Consider the following 23,159-nt stretch of genomic DNA (forward strand, 5'->3'; position numbering starts at 1 on the left):
TTTGCAGAAGAGAAAGTTGGTAAATAGACCTAATTCACTCAAGGTACAAGTATTTGTGATTTCTCTGTTTTTATTCACATTTCCTCTCTGGAGAGGTTTACTAGTATTCAATCTGACTACAGGAAACCCCTGAAGCAGAATGTGAGAACATGACATAAATACCATAGATTTACAAATGTTGAAAAGGAAATGCAGTTGTATTTTTATTCACAGTTACTACAGTGTTGAAACTATCATACCACTGCATTGCCTGGAGCTACAAATTGCTCAATATGTCTGACACTATGCGCATTGCCTGGGCAGAACGACACAGACAAATAGATCTGTTTCAAAACTATAATAATGTTAACTGTGGTGAGCTACAAGAAGAGTTCTCACCACAGAACTGAAGGAAAAGGTTTTACTGACTGCGGGTATTTCAACTTTCCTAACACTTTTTTAAAACTCACTTTGTTTTTACAGCTGGGTTTGCACAGCACTGTCCCAAACGTTGACCTATTACTCTGTTTGCAGAATAAGGGTAGCTGATGAAAGGAGGGCAGGACAAATCTAACAGAAAACCCCTATTAAACTGTAACACCATGAGCAACTCTAAACCTAACAAGTGAGCGTTAAAGACAAAAATTAGCTTGAAGGGGTTAAAGTGTTGTAAAAGGAGCCTTGACTAATGCAGTGACAGACCGTGAGTTTATGAATGACAGGGTAACTTTACCGTACCATACAATGAACAACGAGTGATTAATATTTCCTTTTAAAAAAAAAACACTGAAATGACTAGATATCTTCACAGGAAGCGCAGTTTTTTGCTAACCCCAGCCAGCAACAATAGAGAAGTTACGCTGCAACGACTCATTTATTACGAAAACGTAGAAATAACCTCCCAATTTTATACCCCGGCACAACATACCTGCGCTTTTTTTTTTTTTTTTTTTCTATCCGAGGTCTCTTCAGAAGCCAGAAAGCACAACTAGCGCACAATATACAGCGTCTGTGTGAAAGTAGGCACTACAAAGTGTGAGGAAACCACACAGTGTAAACGCTCATCAGCTGTTTTTTTGAAAAGTTCCTGCTAACGTTAACCTGAGCACGTCGCTCGAGGCGGTGGTTGACGTTCCGCTAGTGAGAGCGACCGTTAAAAAGAGCAATGAGAGAAAAGAGAAATAAAATCAACACTTTACCTTCTTCTTCAGAATGCAGTCCGGCTTTAAATGCACTTTCCTCGCAGCTCAACGCTCGTTAGCAAAGCTTGCAGCGAGTGCTCCGGCGAACTCCGGTCTCTTCAAACTTAAAATGCCTTCTGGCTCCTGATTGGTCAGATCTCACCACAGCGTTGCGTTCATGTGGTGCTAGTAAACGCCCCATTCTCTATTATCTCTTCGAGTTTTATCTAGTGGGACCTTATTGTATGAATCATTTAATAGAAAGATGCTGATCTTTTGAACACAGATTAATAAACTGAACCAGCTTGGTCTAAGTTTTGTCTTGCAAAACGAATTGATCAAAGATGTTTGTTTGTTAATGTTTGTTCTCTTTGTACTGAGAAGAACAACCAAAACACACTCTGAATTCAGATTTTGAAAACATTAGCAAATTCTTCCTGTGTGAATAGAGTACTAAGAACGGAGCAAATAATGCTTTTTCCCAATCAATACGTAATTCATAGATAAGATAGTGTTTAAATCGAATTCACTTTAACGTTTTTACTGGTAAGCTTTTAATTCATACTTAAGCTCATCTATAATGTTGTCACATTATTTCAGGAAATTGGTGAACTTCCTTTTACCTACAGTATATTTCCTGTGTAAATAATTACAACTTCTTTGTAAATAACCATCCATGCAAGCTAAAAAAGAGAAAAATTTAACATAAGAATTACATAATTATTTATTCTGATGTATTTTATTGCTCAATCCTTAACGGTTTTGGAAGCAGTAACAATATCTAGAATTACATTTGGCCTGAGTTACATTAATACTGCTTGAAACAAGTAAGAAAGCAAAATAAAACATATACTGCATACATGTTTTTTGTAACCTGTTACTGAAATGATAAATCTCTGTAGTTGTACAATAAATTAACTTTCTTTTGCTGACATTTGCTTCATGTATATTGTTTAGTTTATATGCCTTTTTCTATCACTTCATTGTGTGTCACTGTTGAAATCCAAACATTATTTTGGTTTCCAGTACATTCAGAGGCAAAACCTGCCTATGATATTATACTGTAGCGCACCCTACTGCTCAAACTAAAACAATATGCAACATTTGATTGTTGATTCTATGTTGCATTGTGTTTCTGTGTTTGATATGATGTAAAGCACTTTGAAATGCCTTGCTGCTGAAATGTGCTATACAAATAAAATTTGATTGATTGATTGATGTGGCATTTGGTCTGTGGTTGGCTCACACAGTCTAACAATTACACAGCGATAAGCTTTACTGTTTTATGTAATTATTAACCCCTGAAAGCTAACCAGGATTGTTTGCCTTTTTTGCAGAAATAAAATAACAAAATTATATGCATTAGACATTCAGGTTTTCAGGATGGATTTTATTATGTTTTCCTTTGGTCTAACATGTATTCTGAATTAAACAATGAGTTTTATGATTGTTTATTCTTGACATTCTAAAGCTGAAGCTTTAGACAATTATTAATGCAGTTTTAGGACTGATCACGGTAACAACCACAGGGCTTTTGATGTTGATCATTATACCCACGCACAGTCTCACACACGTGCATTCACATGTAAACACACACATTACAATGTAATAGATTAATCCATCTGACTGTAACTGCTCCATCAGTTACTTTTCCTTTTTTTATTTTGTACAGCACAGTGAATGCTGAAAGCACAGGTAGTGATGCAGATCATTTCATCTTCAATGCGTCAGATTAGTTGGGTAACACCAGACTGACCTGTAAAATAAACACCTGTTAGTGTGGATGGTTGCAAACTATCACTGCAGCAGCCACAGAATCATTAAAGGCTGTCATAGTAAGACTAATAAAAAAGAATACGCATTGCTTTAACTGCACCAGTTATGATTTTAATCTATAATCAAGGGTAAAAGGAGTCTGGAGTAAGACACACACCTTTATGTCTCTCCTCCTTAAAAAGGAGGAGAGACATCAATATAAGTATCAATGACCTTAGAGACTCAGTTATTGCTATTAGTCTGTAAACACATAAGATCATAAGACCATTTCTAAAATGTGCAAATTCCATCATTTCCAGGAAAACATTTGACACAGATGCTTTTCTACCTCGAGGTTGGCTTTTCAACAAATTCACCCCAATTCACACTATGGAATACTCAGAGAAACTGCAAAACCCAAGAAGTCTGAATTTTAGAGTTCTCACGGAGTATGTCAATGTTTGCAACAGTTGTTGTCCGTGCAGCACCTCCCTACACAGAGTTCCTACAGCACAGCAGTCCTCGCCTCCCCAGCTGCATACACACAGACTTGGCAGACGTTTTAGGTGGATGCCATTTCTGATGCAACCCCCCTGATTATCCACAGGAAGGAATGGGAAAATGTTGCTTTCTTGGGATGGTTGTCATCAGAGCTTGTCCCTAAAGAAGTTTAGCTTATCGAAATGTAGATATGTAAAACAAATTTAAATCAGTCGCAAGACGACTGGGCAAACATCTATGGAAAGATGATACTAAAGTAGAGAAGTCTTCCCACAATACACAGCACCATGTCTGGAGAAAATATCAACAAACACCTCATGCCAACTGTCCAGCATGGTGGCGAAGGTGTGAAGATTTGGGCTTATCTTCTGTATACTAAATAACTAGAGTCAAATGGGAAGCTTTGTCCAAAGGTTGAAGTTTTCCTCAACCTGGTCTCTCAACAGGATTATGGCCTAAGAATGAGCAATTAAAATCTGCATACAATGGCTAAACAAGAAAGGAATCAGATGCTCTGGTGCAAGCAAATTACAAAAGCTGTGTATGACTAATGTCCAAGCTGCTTTTTATGTGTAATAAATCAAAAAAAACATTCAAGCTTTCTTACCACTTTCACAGTTTTTTTAAAATTAATTAATTTATTTTTTTAATAAATTTTACCTGATGTATCTTCCTTTTCAATTTGGTTTGTAATAAATAATCTCAAGCCTAAAATTTTCTGTTCTGTGAAAAAAATTGTAGTTCCAAGATGATTCAAGCCTTTGACAATATTATCAGAAATGAAAGGGGTGAAAGGTCATTACAGGACCTGACAGACAGAAGTTTCTCTTGGCAAGTGGAGACATTACAGTGGTGAGTACCTTGTCCGGGCTCATGAGAGGACATTTCCAGTTGTACAGGTAGTAATGGACACTCTTATCGCTGATGGTGAACTTGAGCTTTTCCAAGAAACTCATGTTGTCCATCACATCGAGAGCACAGAAGACATCGAAGCCTTTCTGTTTGTGAAAGGGAAAAAAAAAACAAGAAAAGAAAAGTGTGGGCATTTTTCACAGCACTGCTTGTTAAATCAGAGATGCTTATATTCAGATAAACTCACAGCTTTAGCCAGAACCAACGTGTCCTGCATGAGGTCAGCCATCTTAGTGACATTACAGACGGCGTACAGAAGACAAGCGGCTCTGAGACTGGTGTGAACTGGATGGTTTAGCACCCTGGAGGAGACGGCATAAAAACTCACCATGTCAGTCAGAGTACCATTGTCCGCCTGTGTGCGAGGAACGGAAGGTCAATCAATTTTTCCACCACCGCACCGCAGCTTAAATTCTTAACAAAAAAGTTTTTCTCTGTTCAAAGGAATTTAAAGTACAGATAGAAGAAGGTCAGACCTCCAACACGTAGGTGTCATTCACATTCTCCTTTGGTAAGAACCAGTGCTCTACTTCCTGCAGCGATAAGAGGGGGCTGAGGTGGAAGTTGGAGAGGTTTTTCTCGAGTAATGAGAGGATCCTTGGAGTATCTTCTTTAGTCATAGGACGCAGGCCCTTTATCTTTGTCACCTTGGAAAAAAATTATTTAAAAAACTTTATTGCTTAAATCAGTGCTCTTAGGATATTTTTACAGTCTAACACCTCTGTCCCTTCAGTAACAATAACACATGTTTGTCTCTAGATGGCAGCACACACTAACCTCAGGTAAGCGGTTAAACTTCAAGGCTCGCTGCAGATTCATGTTCTGCTTTAGACCGGGGTAGTTGACCTCCATTAGCTTACGGGGATTCAAAGGGCGATGCCACTGGCTGAGAGGATTCATTAGTTTATATCAGGGATGACAAAGGCAGATGTTGCTTTAGAGGAAAAATATCGTACATACAGTGAGATCACTGAACAGAAAGGCAATTACAAATGACATATACGGCCTTGAAAAAGTTTCTGCCACCTTGGATTATGCTGCATAAATTTGGAGTGAAACTAAAACATCACATGACTGTCAGAATGTCTATACTTTGTATGTACTAATACTTAATAGAATGGATTTTTCAAGTATCAGAGCTGCAACTCTTGGATTTGCACATGTAGAAACTGGATTTTTGCCAGTTTTTCTTTTAAAATGATTCAGGATCAATCAGACTAGATGACAGAGCCAGTAAAAATAAAAATCTAATCTCTCCACTTAGTTGCAATTTGATTCGGTCTGATCTGTAACATGGTAATTTGGCGTGTAAAAGGTGCTTTGATAAAAAAAAAAAGACAAAAAAACAAAATTATAGTAGATCTAGCTGAATATGTAGGTTTGTTGTGCTAGAAGGTGAAGCAAGCACCTTTTTCTCCTATGTCTCTTGCAAGGCTTGTGGCACCCTAAATTTCAAATGTGTGTCACACTTTTCAGATTTTGTTTGAAAAATAGTTTAATCTTCCCTTTCCTTTATTATTATCCACTAGTCTGTGTTTCACCAAATCTTAATGAAACACATTGAATTTGTATAAGTCATGTTGAAAATGTCAAAGGTGGTAAAAATGTAGGCAAAGTCGTGTCTGTACACATAAGAAAAATGCAATTTTAAATAACTGATGGCTATGATTCTGCTTTGAATTTACTTTAATGTGCAGTAACTACCTGCAGGAGCTTATTGGTGTTGGCAACACTGTGCCAGTTGCATAGACAGCCTGGTAGATCCCCTGCTGGTTGACCCTTCTGGTAAGTTCCCGAATCAGAACCGGTGTCATCCGCTTGAGGCGCAGTTTCTTATGAACACACAGGAATTTGACCTGCACCAACCCCTTCTTCCTGAGAGACAGATTTCAGGCTCTTGACTTTGGTTTTGCACACACACACCCACACACATATCTTTGCATGAATTTACGAGCTACTCACGTCTCGTAAATGCGAACATCAGCAGGTACAGCAGCAATGAAACCGACTAACTTCTTATTTGCGTCTACTCTCACGCCCAAGTTCCACTGGAGCAGCCAGTTTGGAGGCTGTAAAGCCCTTAGGAGGAGATCAGTGACACTTAAGTATGTCTCTGAAAAACATGTTCTCTTTCGTTATATTTCTACATGAATTTCTTTTTATCTTCAGGGACCAACGGTCAGCTCTAGCTCTTCTAAAACTAATGACAAATATTAAATTCAAAGTAAGTGTTAAATGATTTGCTGCTAGTGGCCCAAAGGGTTGGAAAGCAATCAATGCAGAGCTCTAAAATGAAGGAGAATAGAACAGGCAGTTCGCTTACTATAAAAAAACACACAAGCTGAATTTATTGGGCTGTGACAGACCAATGGGGATCTGTCGAATGATCTCAACTGAACATTAATTGGGGGTAGGTTGAAACAAAAATGCCCACTGGATTATTAAATCGACTGCATAAATATTTAAAAATTGATTGATAAGGTACTATTAAACACAGCAGCTTACCACAGTAGATACTCGGGAGAAAAGTTAAATCTGATTGTGTTGTCGTCTTCTTCCATGTAATTCTCATTTAACAAATGGCACAGCTCTCCCAACTGTGAAGAAAACCGGAAAATAAAACAATTTTGTTAAGCTTATTTGGCTGGGTCATGATTTTAAAAACTGTCCACCAGAGTGAACAGCACCATATCTGGTAAACAAGTCTGTCTAAACACAGGTTGTCAAGGAAACAACAGAACTACAGTGCCTTAAAAATGTAGTCATACCTTTTAAATGTTTTCACATTTTGTCACATCACAACCAGCTTTTCCAACTGTTCTGTTAAGGCCTCACATCTATCTAAACTGAGAAAATCTTAAGAGCAATAAATACACAAGTAATCAAGAGGTTGTAGAGATCAACAGAAATCAAATTACAACCAAATACATGAATGTTTGTGTTGAAATGTGACATAATCTGAAAAAGTTCAATTTTTGAATACAACTGTTATTTTTGGATGTTTTATGCCATAGAAAGACATAAGGTGCCAGCTTTTGTTTGGCTTTCCTTTAAGATGAGTTTCAGATACAGTAGGTTTGTGGTTATTGATGTGTACCAGTGGTTATGGTGGGTGATTTACCACAAAAGGACTGCTCAAGTCCAGAGTATCCCAGGAGAATCCCTGAGGAAGTAAGCATGGCTCATTCCGGATAGTGGCGTCCACCTCCTCGACTGGGCCATGAGTTGTAATGTGGTCACCTGAGCGAAACCAAAACATACCAAATGAAGTTCGCCTACCATCATCCTTAGCCATACGTACTGAAAATGACAACAAAGTAGTGATAAAAAGAGAAACAATTCCAGGGAACGGAGGAGAAAAGACAACACAGCCCTGAAGCAACTCAACACCAGCCTCTCAATCAGGCTCAGTTTGGGAGCGTTCCCGTCTCAGCTGTTCTGGACTCTGTCCACGCTGGTTGTTGCGGTTCCCTAGACCCCGTCGGCTGTGGCTTACAGAGCCCGAAGGCGACTCGGTGCCTGAGTCTGCCGTCTGCTTCTGCTAATGACTCTATCACAGCTGTCCTCCCAGTTTTCATGTGTGATTTAAGGAACGTGAAAACTTTAGTTGGGTAATGAGCAGGGCCCGCCCAAGGCATAAGCAAACTAAGCAGCCGCTTAGCGCCCCTGGGCCACCAAGGGGCCCCCTCAGTGAACAGTGTTGTATAGTAACGAAGTAAAAATACTTCACTACTTTACTTAAGTATATTTTGGAGTACTTCATACTTTTCTGGAGTATGAACATTTTTGACGACTTTCACTTTTACTTCACTATATTTCCGAACTTAATTGCGTACTTTTACTCCGATACATTTTCAATGTGTGGTTTAGTTACTCGTTACAAAAAAGCGAGAGAGAAACGCAAGTGTTTTGACCCCACCTACTGATTAGCAAGTAGGCTACCGAACAAAGTCGGTAGCCTGCTTGCCTGGGCTTGTTCATCACCACCAATAGGATACACCTGTTTCGCTTCTCCCATTAAACACAAAGCAAGTCTCGCTATCAGCCGCAGCCACATGGAGCAGGAGACGGAGACCACAACGACTGCAACTACGTCGGACACGGCTCCAGGGGAACCACCAGCTGGTGATGAGAGCCCATGGCCTTATTTAAACACAATACACTCTTTCGTGGGTGTTAAAGATTTTGTCGTAGCGCATGCAGTTTATGTTATTCCTGCCCGAAGATGTGGAAATTCTATCTTACAAAAACTCCCCGTCCAACTTGAAGAAACACGTCGAGGTAACGTCTTATGAAATGGTTATAATCCTCCTGTTTCAGTAACTATAGCTTGGTCACTAGGCACTACTGTATTGTGAAACGTTGACCATAAATGAACTTTGTTTGGCATTGTTTCAGTTCCACACCTGGTGTATTTAGCTTAGGCCTAATGTTGACTGTAGCAGGCTACCTAGACTCCTCTGTTCAAGGGGGGACAGAAGCCATAGCAATAGCAATTTAGACTAAATTTAACGAATATAGGAAAGGCATGCAAGTTCAAAACCAGGTTTACAGATGCCAATAAGCTGCATTTCCCTCCCAATTCTTTTTTTCTTTTGCATAATGACCAGTTGTGTGCACCACCTACTGACTGTAGGATTGACTGATTCACTGATTTGTGAAGTAGAGTAATCGTAACAGCTCTTTTTCTTCATGTTGGCCGCATTTTCTGTACTATTTATTTTTCAGCACTGACCTTACTTGAAGGGAAAACTTAAGGCTTACAAAAACTTTGTATTTTCTATCCTGGAGGGTATACTAAGAAGCTGGTTCAGTTGTAAAGCAGGTTAAGTTAACCTTGTGCTATAGGTAAAGCACATAATTTTCTTAACTAAATGATGCCTGCAGGTATATCTATTAGCAGGTTTACTTTTGCCTGCATTTGGTTGTGTACATTATTTTAAGTGTATTTGACAAGTTTACCAAAATATAAAAAATGTCATTCAAACTGCATTTGCTTTGTTTTACTTTTTACTTGTACTTTTCATTACATTACTTGAGTACATCCATTTTTACAGTAATTTCCATACTTAAGTACAAGAAGTTTCAGATACTTTAAGACTTTAACTCAAGTAACATTTCAGTCAGTGACTTCGACTTTTACCAAAGTCATATTTTGGAGAGGTACTTGTACTTTTACTTGACTCTGAGATTTCAGTACTTTATACAACACTGTCAGTGAAGTTTATTTATTTATTTTTCGTAATAATTTCTATGTCATTATAATATCAAAAACACATAATTTCACTACGAAGTGATTTGTTTTTACAACAATATATATCTGATAATGTAGAAATCATTATTTTATGGATAAAAAGAAAAAAATAATTGCTCTTGGGGCCCCCTGGTGGCCGCGGTAGGTACCACACGCTTCGCCTGTATCATGAGCTGCCCTGCAATGTGCAGCGAGCATCCAAACGTCCAAAGCTCCGGTCAGAAGTTAAGTAAGCAAAACAATGTCTCAAAAAAGGACTTATCCTTTGGGGAGGGAGAAAAGAAAGAGGAAGAATAGAAAAAGCCAAGACAAAGGTTTGTTTTATGTGCCTTGGTAATGTAATGTAAAAGATTTGAAAAGCTACTAATAGAAAATTAGCTTGATAACGACCTGGAACTGTCCAGTTCAACAGCCAAACATTTATTCTAGGGTCTTTGTGTTTGTGCGAAACTGAGTTTTAACTTTAAATGAGTTGATTTTCATGGCTGGCTCTGTATATTTCTCAGGTATTTTTGGCTTCAAACCACCGTGTTTGATAATAATAAAAACTTCTCAATGTTTGACATTGTCTAGCAAAACGTTTTTCTGTCAGGCAACATAGCTGCTACATCGATGAGCTACTCTATGCTGTAGCTGGGGATATGTTGTTTGCTGCTGAGTACAATGATTTTGTGGCAAAAACAAACAATATTTTTACATCAACTTCTAAGTTATGTGAAACTTCTGTGAAAACCATTTGAAGGCAAGGGCGTAGTCTGTCATTGGGGGGACGCATATCGGAAACCTGACAGATTGTGCCATTTACTCTAATCTGACCCCTTATTTCAGTAACAAGTATTCAAACACGTTACTATTTACAGTCCAATAATCAGATTAAAATTATGCATCGACGTAGCATAATGACTGTCATTCCAGGACTGAACACTCACTTTATAATTTACCTCACAACTAGCAAGCTAAATACTCTGGTAGCACACACAGGCTACCAGATTCTAGTATATTTTTTTGGTCAAAAGACATTTGATTATTGGTCAAAATGTATTGATATAAGTTGACTGGCAATTGAACAGGTTATGCCTCTTATGCCGAAGTAAAAAACAGCTCATAAAATAGGACTCAGCAGTTTTAAACTCAATACAGCAGTTTGACCAACAAAAATAAAATCTATAAAGACAAGTTTTGTTCTTCTTGAACAACTCCTCTACGTCAGTGCAACAGTTTGATCTGCAAAATAAATAAAATGATACTTTTCACATCTAACAGACACCTTAGCTCCTCACTGATAACTCAGTCTAACTTTCCAGCCCTGCATTCAGCAACTTACCAAACATGAGCTATGAAAAACACTGAGGCAAAAAAAGCCTAAAAGTTTCTTTTTTCCTGTCATTTTCAGCCACAAACATTTAACTAAAATATCTACTGATATGTGTTACTTTCTCTGCCTCCCTCTGAGGAAGTCACTGAGAGCTGGCAACAGTGGGGTGAATAGTGTTAACTGTAAACATTCAGACCTGACCTGGTGGGCTGGTCTGTCAGTCAAACCTCTCACTGCAGAGCAGAAGAGGACTGAGACTGATTTCTAAACTTCTGCTGACCAAGATAAGATTAGGAGATAAAGATCAGCTTCACATGTAAATATCAGCAGATCACGGTCCCCCAAAATTAAGGAAATCGGTGCCCAGAAATCAACTGGCTGATAAATCAGTTGGCCAATAAATGTATCCTATATTATACATGTACAGTATATAATGTAAACAGCACTGCCAGAGATGCAAAAAAAAAAGGTTTATAACAGGTGTGTGAATGATCTAATGATCGAACTGCTGATTGCAGCCAGCCCACATTGTTAGCAGAACTAGAGGGCCCCAAAACCAAATTTCACTTAGGGCCCCAAGGAGGCTTGGGCCGGCCCTGGTAATGAGTGATATGGCCTTGGTTGCCGTGTAGTTCTGATAATTTCTTAGACAGTGTGAGATTTGAGAAGAATTGCAACTTGCAAAACCACCTCTCTAGGTGAACATAGTAGTGACATGCTTCATGAGTCACAACGCCACTTCAGTCAGATTTAAAAAAAAAAATGTTGTAGCTAAACTTCTAAAGCCTTCCACTTCCCCAGGTTCAAAGTGAAGCCGTATACATTTTTTTTGGTTTTACAAAAAGGAAATAAAAAAATCTTCACAGTTTCTTTTTATTAAAATCTTTTTTTTTAAATCAAGTTAATAAATAGAATTTTTATCCATGCATCTATTATTGATTTCCATGTTTCCTTCATGGGATCTCTAAAGGTCACTGGATGAGAGGTGGGGTAAACCCTGAACAGGTCACCTGTCCATCATAGAGTAACACAAAGACACACACGCCAAACACACCCAAGGATAATTCAAAGACTAATTAATCTAACAGTCATGTTTTTGATTGTGTGATGAAGCCAGAAACATAGTGTAGAAGAGGAGAACCTGTTTACTTCATGCAGAAAGACCCCAGGGTGGGATTCGACCCCAGGACCTTTTCTAAGTTAACAGAGCCAGCAGCTGCATGACTGTGCAGCTCAAAAATACATATCAATGGTCTGATGATTTTAAAGTAAACATGCATAAATATCTATATCAAAGATATAATGGCTCATTACAAAATGAGTCATTCAGTTCATGACATGCCATGGTTTTGGGGGTGTTTTGGTTTTCATCAGCGTTTGTATTTTGATTATTTTATTGTTTATCTGTGTTCGGCCTTGGTCTTGCTATTTCAGTTCATTCTCTTGTACTCAGTTCTTAGTTTATTCTTGCATTTTACTTGTGAATTTTCTCAAGTTAGCGTTAATCTTTCATCCCTCTGGATGTTGTTTTTCCTCCTCAGCTTCTCTATTTTACTAGCCTGCTCTCCGTCTGCCTATTTCCTTCTCTACCCTGTTTTCTTCTGACTCCTACTCCATGTCTTGTTTTCATCCAAAGATTTTTAAATCTTCCTATCATTTTCTAATAAACTTCTCAACTCACCACCAGTGGCTGTCTTTCTTTGGGCCCCTAATAAAACCCTAAAACATGACAGGACATGTTTCTGCTGTTTAGCCAAGAGTTAAATGGTGAACCAGCAGCAAGACAATTTCTGTCAGGATGTCAGAATTCACATGATGAGAATTTAAGACCATGAGGTGGGATGTGGAGTAGAGAGCAGCCGCCGCATATCTCCAGGTCGACAAACCATCCCGGGACATTAGCCTTTTTCACATAAATGCCACCAGTGGTAGAAAAACCTTTTTAAAAAAAGAATACAGAACAAACAGATTTGTTTTATTACTTGAGATAGTCTGAACAACAACAACGTTCCTTCTGGTCCAGACAAGTAATACTTCAAAATCTCAACTGCAGAACTCCAGGCAAGTCCTCACAGGTGCTTCCCACTTCAGCCTTTGTAAATATAGTAAATATCCTCACTTTGGATTTCTGGCCAATCACACAATAGTTCTCAGACACCAAGTCATTTGAGGTGTGGACTACATATCTGGAGATAACCAAAGCGATGGTGTTGAAGCCCACATCCCACATGCCGATTCTATCGTTCTTTGATAGAAACTACAATCAGTTTTTATGGGTTACTCCCAATCTGTTTCTCTCTCTTCTGACTCCATTCCCACTAAGAAAACATAAGCTACAAACATTTTGGCAGATTGTTTAGCCTAGAACTGCTTTAGCCATGCTTTCGTTCATTTTCAGGCGAATTTCGATATAGTTATTAATGTCCACAATGTCTCGACCTACAACCTTTTCGATAGGCCGTAGTGCAAAGGGATGCACATTTTTCCAAAATGGGAGAAAAAAAATATCCGCAGTAGGGTAGTTGTTTCCTAAATTCCATCTCTTTTGTCCCAACTACACTACTATTGCAGATGTACATAAATAAATTTTGCTCATGAAGACACAAGCAACACAAAGCAAAAACGTACAGCACCTACTGTATATCCTACTGTCTCTGCAGCAGGTTCCAAAAGTCACCAGAAAAAGATGATTGCTAACTTCTAAGTTTGGCTGCTGATTGTTTAACTCCTGAGATTTTTCATGCAATTTTTGTTTTGCCCTTTAAACCGTTGTAACACAGAAGCACACAGTGTTCCTGAGTAACTACTAGCTATTGAAAGTGGAAATTGTCTTTAAAAAAAGAGGGCCATAAACATTCACCCACTGTACATTTGTTGACATTTTCACCATAATGAAATCTAAATAAAATTAAAGTGATCTACATTAAGTTTTAAGAGGGACCTAGTGTGCACCACGTGTTGTTCATGCTAGCAGCAGCACATCCACAGGCTCATCCACAGAGATATCAGGGCTTGACGACCGACGCCATTACTGGAAAGGAAAATTGGACCTGCTTGATACTGCTAAATCTAATCAAAAAACTGCTTAAAAGATTATTTTGAAACAAAATACACAAAAAATTAGCTTATCCATTTGCTCTGACTAACTTTGCAAGCTAGTCCAAAATGGTAAAACTTTACATGCATTACACTAAAGTCTAGATTTTATTATGCAGAGTTTGTAGATTCTTATAAATATTAAAGATCTATTAAAAATGTAATACTTAATGTAATCCAACACATTTGCCTAATTACATAATAAAATATTCTACAGAGTCATAAAATCATAATAAGATGAAGATTTTTTTAAAGAATGTGCAGATTTCATAAATGCAGATTTGAGGAGGTTAATGTTGATAGAAACACTTTATATTTTTACTTTCTGAGGTTTAAAGACCTCATGTGTCTAATTATACAAAGCTACAACTGAACTACACCCAAGTGACTATTTATCTCACAACATATTAGCACATAACCCAAAATAAGGAAAGCTGTCTGTCTCCAAAGTAAGAAAAATGCGCTTATTCATCTGCTCTGTTCAGTAATATATGAATGTAATTTACACTTTTTCCTGAGTTAACAGAAACCTTACAGTGAATCCTCTTATTTAAACTTCTGATCTACATAACCATCATGACAGGATGACTCTCTGCTTACCCAGTTTGGTGACGGGCTGCGTGTCCCAGAAGCGGTAGGTGTGGTTTTTGGCCTGTTGCAGGGTCTTAGGCAAGCTGGTGCCCAGAGAGAAGAGATGAAGGGCTTTCTGTATCTCCTGCTGTTCCTTCTCTGGCAGAGCATCCAGCTGGCCAAGAGCACAAAAGAGGAAGGACACTTTACTGTAATTTAGCACAAAAACCCTGAGCTCGCCTGACCAGCTGCACAATATTTCAGCATGAGTACAGCTAAGCAGAGAAACATGGTCGTTTAACCCTAAAAACTGTACTTAAAAAAAAAAGGCACACCAAAGTTATTTTTTTAGTCGAAGTGAGTGTAACAATATTTGCTTTTAGCTGTGGAGACACTAACCATAGCAAATGGGTCTCTGGGTCCCTCTGGTCTCCAAGCATTTTCTCTCTTTTGCTTCTTTTTGCTCTTTTTAAGACCACCACTCTCACCATCTGTCGGCGCCTTATCCCTGAAAACCATTAGAAACTGGTTCCTCCCATCCAGTGAAGTTAAACATAGTACACACCAAGAGCATTTTCGTACTTACAAAGAATCCGTGTCAGTCATCGTATTAGAAAGTGTCTCCTTGAAGCTGTGGACAAACTGGTGCTGTGTGTTTTTTTTTTTAAGTATTTGCAGTTGTTCTGCTGTTATCTATAAAAGCAGTGAGGGAGGGAGGAGATCTGTTGGTTCAACAACCCAACCCATCTCACACCCCGCTGACTGATAACAGAGGAGGAACAGAGGAACCAATAAGTGCAACATTTTTAATAAACTTGTTTTATGTCCTGTTACATTGACAGTTTGGCATCAGATTATCAAAACAGCACAGCAGTGCAAAGGTTCTTAAAATGGCTAATGTTTATCAGATATTTCCCACTAATTAGGGAAAAGTGTTCAATTCTAAATTCAATTCAAAGATGCCTTATTTGTCCCAAAGGGAAATTAAATGTTGACGTAATTAATATCTTAAGTAACTTTTAATAACATCATTGTGGATGGGGCTGCTGTGGACAGGGAGGACGTCCAGTAGCAGTCAGTCTTGCAGTGAATCTGAAGCGGTATCTGACTGAAGACTGTCGCCAGTGGAAGGCACACTTCCACTAATATTCTAATATCAAAGCTATTTTTATTGTTTAATTCTTTTACTAACTTTGAACATATTTATCACACACAGCTTCCCCTAAATAAAATTTTTCCTGATAATTCTAAAGAACTTACTTGCTATTTTCTAAACTTTGATTTGCATAAAACTCAACATCTGTTTTGAAGTTGTGGTTATTGACTGTTCAGAATTCTTCAGGTAGTTAGATGTTTATATTCATGCTCTCCTGATGCTCCGTCTCTCCCTCTCTTCCTCTTTCTCTCACTCCCTCTCTCTCTATTTCTCCATCTCTCTCTCCCTCCCCCCAGAGAAACTTTATTTCAAACAAGAAACATGCAGGAACAAAATAAAACACAGACAGTAGAGAACATCATGCAAACATAAATACAATACATAAAGGCATTATAGAAAATAAATTCGTGCTCAATATAATTTAAATTGAAGTTAGCACGTTAGCATTAGTGTCTGCTAAATACTGTGTTTTGTAGTGCTTTAGCATTGGCATTATTAATGTTTATGATTGGTGTTTCATGGTTGACTGTTATGACATGCACTGCTAATCCACCTCATTTGCTTTTGCTGCTCTTTTTCTGGCTGTATGGTTAGAAATCCAGACAGAGACGCATTGCGGTTGGGGAAAGGATCCATTATATTATGAGCGATGTCAGAGGTGGTTTGAACTTCTTCTTATCTCTGTCTCTCTCTCTAGATTGAGAAATATTTGAAAATCTCTCACAATTCTGCCGGTTAGCAAACAGAAGTACATTTGGTAATCCTAACTTTTCTAAAATAGGAAGATTTTAGTCTGTTTTAATATCAGAGAGCGTATTTTTATACAGTATGTTTGAAAACTTCTGCTTTTTAACTTTTTAAAAAATCTCTGCTCCTTTAGCGTGAAAAATCTGAAGCACATTTAAAAGCCTGCACTTGCCAAATGAATGAGGCACTGAGGGTCGTTTAAAATAACCAAATTAAATAAATCAGTTAGCTGGACTGTAAAAGAACACGCTTCCTCCTCGCTGATCCTTCGTGGGACTCCTATAAACAAGTGCTGTGACATTTCTTACATCATACATGATGAACAATCTCTCTGCTTCACCCCCAGGGACGTTAAGTGTTTTCCCTGCGGACTCCGTTCCATGCCGCTTTGGATTTGTTTGGTGCGCGCCGTCACGAGCGTCGAGCTCACCTCATCCGAATAACCATTTGTGCTTAAACAGCCCACCAGGCTTTGATCCAAGCGCTTTAAACTAAAATATGCATGTGAAACAGACACAGACTGCATGTTTTTCATCTTTTAAAAGTGCAGCCTGAAGCTATTTTTGTCCATGCTTCACGCCTCTGTCTTATTATCCTGCCACTCAAAGCTAAATGCCACGAGGAGAAGGATGCTACTAACACCTGCCATCATTCAGGGCGAGGCAGAGGAGCTGGTGCGAAGTGGATAAACAACTGCTGATTGAACAACAAAGAGGCAGAGGGCAAGAAAAGGCAGACGAGCACGTTCATTACAACGCTCAGGTTCTTTCAACATAACGCACGCTACATTTTAGAAATTAGGTCCCAAGTAATCAGGTCACAGTTATTTATAATTCTTTCTTAAAAAGGGAACTTTGTTCTAACAAGACATTTAACCAAACTGGCGACACTGGGGGCACAAACGCAAACCATAAAGGCAGAGTGTGAGGGCTAAATTACCTCCTCTGTGAACATCATAAAGCTATTCTCATCTAATCTGTATTTATCCCTAAAACCATGGCTGTATCCTGTTTGTTTTTTTTTAAATATAAACAATTGTGTTCGCCTCAAGAGAGATGGAGCACTCTCAAGCTGGTGAAAGAATCCGGAGGGGTCTATTCCTTTGTTAAAAAAAAATTTAAAAATCACTCTCTTTCTTTCCCCCCTCATCTTTTGGCAGGTGAATCAAGTCAAACGGATTCACAATTTGAGTCTGCTTATGGTGACGCCTGTCGTGTGCTATAATTTGACATCAGATTCTGTACCTGGCTGTGACTTAAATGATGACAGCTTTTATGTACCGCATAAACACGTTCATTTCATCTGCTGCGAGGGTGATGTGCTCACAGCCGTGGTGTGTGCTCAGCTGCACGCCGTGTCTTGGTGATTATAGTAGACATAAAATTCGGAAAGATTTCATTACATATAGCATAACTGCCCCTTAGCTCTCAGTCTTCAGTGCAGCATAATTTCAGTTATTCTGTGTTGAACATGTTTAAAGAGAAGAAAAGAAATTTACTAGGAGCGGAAAAAATGCATTGAGTTAATGTAATACTTAACATAGATCTTGAATTGTTTCACAAACTTCAGTATTTTTCATTATCAGTTTATTCGATGGACCAAACAAAAAGGCAGTGCATAATTATAAAGTAGAAGAAAATATTATATAATAATAATAATATATACATTTATATAAATAAAAAATCTGAAAAGTGTGATAGGCATATGCATTCAGACATCCTTAGTCTTTCTTTTATCGACATGTGAACCATAACCAGCTTTCCGGTCCCTGCAAAAGAAAAGCGTGCGTCGCCATGGTGATGGTGTGTTAAGAATGACGGGCAGGTTTAGTTTTTTTGCAACACATTTTTTCCCACACTGGTACTTATGGCTGCTACAGAGTAATTAACTAAATTACAAGTCAAATTTAAGTTTCATATAAGCTGAATTTGGATCCTCAAGTTTTTTTGTTTTTTTTAGCAACAACAAAAAAGAACAAAAAGAGGAAGTATGACATGAATGACTCCCCTTTTACAAGACATCAAGCAGAATTTTGTTCAGTATGAGAGAACAGCAGACATCATGCAATAACACACAGTATGGATCTGTCCAGGAAAGCTCACAAACACTGAGCCAGGATTACTTTCTACAATAAAGAAACAAACAAAGCGAGTGCACAAGACCCTGCTTACAGCTGCCACTAACATTTTCTCTGTGTGATCAAAAATAAAAAGCATTGCAGCTGGTTTTCCTGAGATCACCGCTTACAGAAAGCCAAGGACACTTGCATTAACGGATCCTAATGTGGTGGACAGAAGATTCGGATGTAGCAGAATCTAGAAAACATTTATCATTTCTGATAACAAATCTTCTAAAATTAGGTAATTGCAATGAACAGTGAATAACATTTGATACAGAACAGTATTCATTTGACAAATACTATAGGGCCACCAGTAGAAGGAGTATGTGGCCATTTAATGCTTCTGTGGGAATGAAGAAACTAAGTAAAAAGCTGATGACTGATCTCTCGGCTAACAATTCATCCTTTATAAAAAAAAAAAGCATTTAGCAGCATGGTTGCACCTCATGCTGATTTTGACTTAAAACTGATGTTACTCTCTTCTGGATATCCTCTCTTGTGAATTGGTGTAGGATAAAACTAAACTGAAGAGCATTAAAATATATCAGCAACGATCTCGAAAAGAAAATGCTGCTGGCCATCAGCCTGGGAAGGATTATTATGAGCCCTTGGAATTTTTTATTTTCAGAAGCCTAAAACATTCAAGGTAGATTTCACTCTTTCCCTGGAGTAGATGTCCCAGCACGATCACATCGAGGTCAGAGCATGCAATACTAAGAGAAATTGCAAAATACCCAAGAGCAACATTTCAGACTCTACAGAACTCAGTTAGCATGTTAAATGTTAAAGTTCATAACAGTTCAGTTGGAAACATACTTAGTAAGTATGGCTTGTTTTGGAATTCATGCCAGGAGAAAGCCTCTTTTTCTCTCTCCCTCTCTAAACAATGCAGCAGGACATTTATTTGAAGAGGGGGAAAAAAGCAAAACAATATTAATGAGATAGATGTACTGAAATTGCAGGAGTTTAGCCATGATGCACAGAGTACACGCCATTTACTGTAAAATTTCAAACATGCAAAACAGATGTACATGGTAGAATATACAATACGAGATAAGATCTTACAAAGTGTATTTTAAAGAAACCGTAGTGAGAGAAGACTGATTAGATACAGATTGAACCAGTCTGTATGGGCGTGTGTGTGTGTGTGTGTGTTTGATTTAATCCTGGTCTCAATCTCTGGAGGTCCTAATGTGTGTTTTTACTAAAACAAGTTTTGCAATTCTCAATCCGTTTTTAAAACTTCTGCTTGAGAATCAGTCATTTCACATTTGACCAAGGCGTTTTAGATTTTCACCATGAAATGATGAAAGACAATCCAGATTCCTTAAACAGTAAAATAAACTTTACTGTTTAATTTACGGATGGTAAACTTCTATTTGGGTGTTAACTTTAACATAATCCGCTACTTGGTGTGTACAGTATTAAATAAACGTATTGAATAAACGTTGTTTATCATACTTAATAACTATTTAAGATTCATAAGTTAACACAGTGAACCCCCGTCCATTCACGGATTTAAAATGATTTAAAATCAAAACAAAATGCTGCTTGGAAAGCTGAAACACTGTGGCGTACTGTATTTTGACAGGCTATTGTCTGGTGTTTGCAAAGAAGCCAATCCTGGGGCGCAGTTCCATTTTCCTGGGTGCTGATTGGCTGAAGAGCAAAGGGCTACATTGGGTTTTGAAGTAGAGCCAAGACGGTTTCTACTGTGTGAATCAATGGATATTTGATTTTTGAGCTACCTAAAAGTTATTTATAAGCATTTTCAGAGGGAGTTTCAAGTATTTGTGGATTTTAGATAATAGTGGGCAAATTACCACTTTTATGTTTTCAAAATATGAGTTTCATACAACCTCTCAAGTTAAAAAAAACCTTTAACCATATAGGGTTTATCGTTATTAGCTTACATTTACTTCACCATCAGACAGACTTCATTTGTCTCGTTTTAATATCACGAAGTCTCTGGCCCCTGAATGCAAACATGTGGTGGATGGAGGAAGATCTCATTTTAAAGGACAAGACCTTGAACCCATCGCCTTATATACAAATGTTAGTTAGCATATTGCGGAAGGAAACTATTTGACTCATGACCTTATTCATGCAACACACTGAGACCAAACAGGCTGAAAAAGAAAACCTTAAAGCTACTGGAATAACTCAAAGTTTAGAGAGAGTTCTGGGAGAACAAACTTTTGGTTTTTTTCCAGTGATGAATAATTTTAGCGTTGTGGTTGTCCTTTGGCGTCTGTTGTTTTCGGTTCAGCAACAGAACATATTCAGATGTTTCCAACAATGCCTCTGTAACTGTTAATCTTGCAGTGGCACAACAAAACCAAAACTTTCTGCAGAATGTATTACTTTTGTTTAAGCTTCACATTTTTGTGGCGTGGGTGGGTTAGGATTGGGATTTGAGTGAGGGACATTAAAAATTTGCACACCAAGAAGGAAATGGTGTTGTCTGACCTGCTCGGCCTCTTCCTGGTGGCTCCACTGTGTGTTTCTGGGTTTTTCTTTTTGTGACTGTTTCTTTTAGCTGCATGCACAATATCCAACCTGACTTTTACACCTAAAAAAACCCCCAAATATTCAATTTTGTGGCACAAATTTCATTTCACCGTAATTCTTTTGTTTGCTGGTCTTGTTGTTCCCCTTCTGCATTTTTTATTAAGTCCAATTGGAGGTCAGCAGGAAGGCGAATTTTTCAACAGTTCAGCCATCAACAAAATGAAAGGGAAATTAAGAGGTTTAAAAACTGAAGAAAACTCCTGTAGGTTTTTTTACTTCCCCCACATTTTCATCCCTATAATCTCTCAAATATAATGTATGGTTCAGTTGTCATGAAATGAAAGCCTTTTGAACAAATGCAGCCCTGGAGATGACGCAGACATACCTGCAGTTAATAATCAACCACAAACTGCACCCTGGTCATTTGTTGCTCTTTTGTTCACGGGATATAACCATGTTTGATGTGTGTGTATGTGCGAGTGAATAGATGTGTGGCAATGTTAGTGCTGGTGTCTGCATTGCCTACATACACGCTACACACACACACAGCCTGAGCCAATGCTAATCTGTAAATAGATAGCTGTGATCTCTCTGCCGAATGAAATCCTCTTCGTCTTCACTTCTTTTCTTACGTCTGCCTCACCTTGCTCTGTAACTCTGCTGTTTGTGAGGTTGGATGAATGAGCAACAGCCCCAGAATCTTTTTTATATATATATATTTATTTATTTTCCCTCTGCGCTGACTCTTGTCTTTCAGTTTCTCTGGTGCCCAATCTAAGATTTATTTTGTGGCTTGCCTTGTTTCTTCCTCATACTTCTGTGTTTCAGAAATTCCTGTTGGCAGCAAGAATGTGCAAGTTGATTCTTCAGCCGTGGAGAACATGTGAGGTTTACATGACGTGGAGAAATTTTTCATGTCCAAGAAATGGTGCATATCTGGGTATTAAATTGAGTAAACTGCTATGTTAAATGTGCGGGAAGACAATGTGAGTCTTTTAAAGCCATTGGAACAAAAGATACACAACCAACGAACAATGCTACAATTTCATCTTGTCACAAATGTTAGTTTGCATCGAGGTTTGAAATGCGGTGTCTGAAAAATTAAAAAAAACATTTTTAACTGATTGTTTTAGTTTCCAACTCCATTAAGCTGCCTAACCACTTCTCGCAGGATGCACTTTTTGACTTTAGTGAAATCGCATTCTGTCAGCGCTGACATGTGGTAAGCAGTGAAAAACGCCAAAACAAACAAATTTTGCCTCACAGGCAGGTGCCTGTTCTACAATATCTTACTTATCACTCATTTTGATGGGCTGTCTGGCTTGTAAAGGTTCTTAGCCTGAGGCTATATGAACAGGTTGCCCATTGGGGAAAGACAAATATAAATTTTCATGTAAACTCGCTCAGGCGCTCAGATAAATAATGTATCAAAGCATCTTTTGTCGTTATACATAAACTAAAATGTTCAAATCCTGATTTTTTTTTTTTTTTTTTAAAAACTAGCCTCTGAACAAAGGTTTTTAATTGATAATATTTGGAAAATTAGCACTTGTCTTAGCAAAGTCAATGGAGTTATAGGTCTTAATCAACAAGATTTCATTAAAGACTTCAGGATGATATTTGATCTGCCTAACATTCACATCCTGAGGAACTTCTCTTTAAAGTCAAGCAATCATAGGACCTTATGTTTGTTCATATTATTTGGACATGACTCCTTCTCTGAAGAGTGGAACCAGAAAACACTGCTGACATTCAACCTGCTACAGTACATGGCAAATTTATTTCATGTACCACTGAACTTTGTTTTATTACTACAGATGCACCCAGGAATTATGACAATTCTAAAGGTCCCTGACCGACAGGGGGCCCTCTGCAATTTATTTATTTATTTTTTTTTTCATAGAAATAAAAAAAAAAAAACTGGGGCCCTGTCAATTACAAAATTAATCATATTTTGTTTTCTAAAATAGTTTTTAGCAGTAAAAATCACATGTTGCCCCTCCCAAACCTCCCAGAAGAAAGCAAGGCCGTTGCAAGCCTTTAAAATTGTGAGATAGATTCAA

The 23,159-nt window shown here is 38.1% G+C and overlaps 2 protein-coding genes across 4 annotated transcripts in view; both read right to left on the bottom strand.

Moving 5' to 3' along the window:
* LOC116727140 (supervillin-like) overlaps positions 1-1,295 on the bottom strand; it is a 52,477-nt gene extending 51,182 nt beyond the window's left edge. Inside the window, exon 1 of the mRNA XM_032574336.1 lies at positions 1,179-1,295. The gene's annotated coding sequence lies outside the window, so the exon portion shown is untranslated. The remainder of the gene's footprint in view (positions 1-1,178) is intronic.
* Positions 1,296-2,529: 1,234 nt separating this feature from the next.
* Positions 2,530-23,159, bottom strand: part of LOC116727505 (glycylpeptide N-tetradecanoyltransferase 1-like) — a 57,709-nt gene continuing 37,079 nt past the window's right edge. Inside the window, exons 1-12 of one of the 3 annotated variants that reach the window (XM_032574969.1) lie at positions 15,150-15,985; positions 14,963-15,071; positions 14,594-14,738; positions 7,450-7,568; positions 6,834-6,925; positions 6,291-6,407; positions 6,033-6,203; positions 5,106-5,214; positions 4,805-4,975; positions 4,516-4,683; positions 4,277-4,414; positions 2,530-2,916 (exon numbers count right to left, since the gene is read on the bottom strand). In XM_032574969.1, the coding sequence (XP_032430860.1) occupies positions 2,893-2,916; positions 4,277-4,414; positions 4,516-4,683; positions 4,805-4,975; positions 5,106-5,214; positions 6,033-6,203; positions 6,291-6,407; positions 6,834-6,925; positions 7,450-7,568; positions 14,594-14,738; positions 14,963-15,071; positions 15,150-15,169 (1,383 nt within the window). In that variant the 5' untranslated portion in view covers positions 15,170-15,985 and the 3' untranslated portion in view covers positions 2,530-2,892. Of the gene's footprint in view, positions 2,917-4,276; positions 4,415-4,515; positions 4,684-4,804; positions 4,976-5,105; positions 5,215-6,032; positions 6,204-6,290; positions 6,408-6,833; positions 6,926-7,449; positions 7,569-14,593; positions 14,773-14,962; positions 15,072-15,149; positions 15,988-23,159 lie in introns of those variants that run through there. The other 2 variants (XM_032574970.1, XR_004340810.1) reach the window with 2 other exon arrangements.

The sequence above is a fragment of the Xiphophorus hellerii genome, chromosome 10 (assembly GCF_003331165.1).
Source record: "Xiphophorus hellerii strain 12219 chromosome 10, Xiphophorus_hellerii-4.1, whole genome shotgun sequence".
Taxonomy (NCBI): domain Eukaryota; kingdom Metazoa; phylum Chordata; class Actinopteri; order Cyprinodontiformes; family Poeciliidae; genus Xiphophorus; species Xiphophorus hellerii.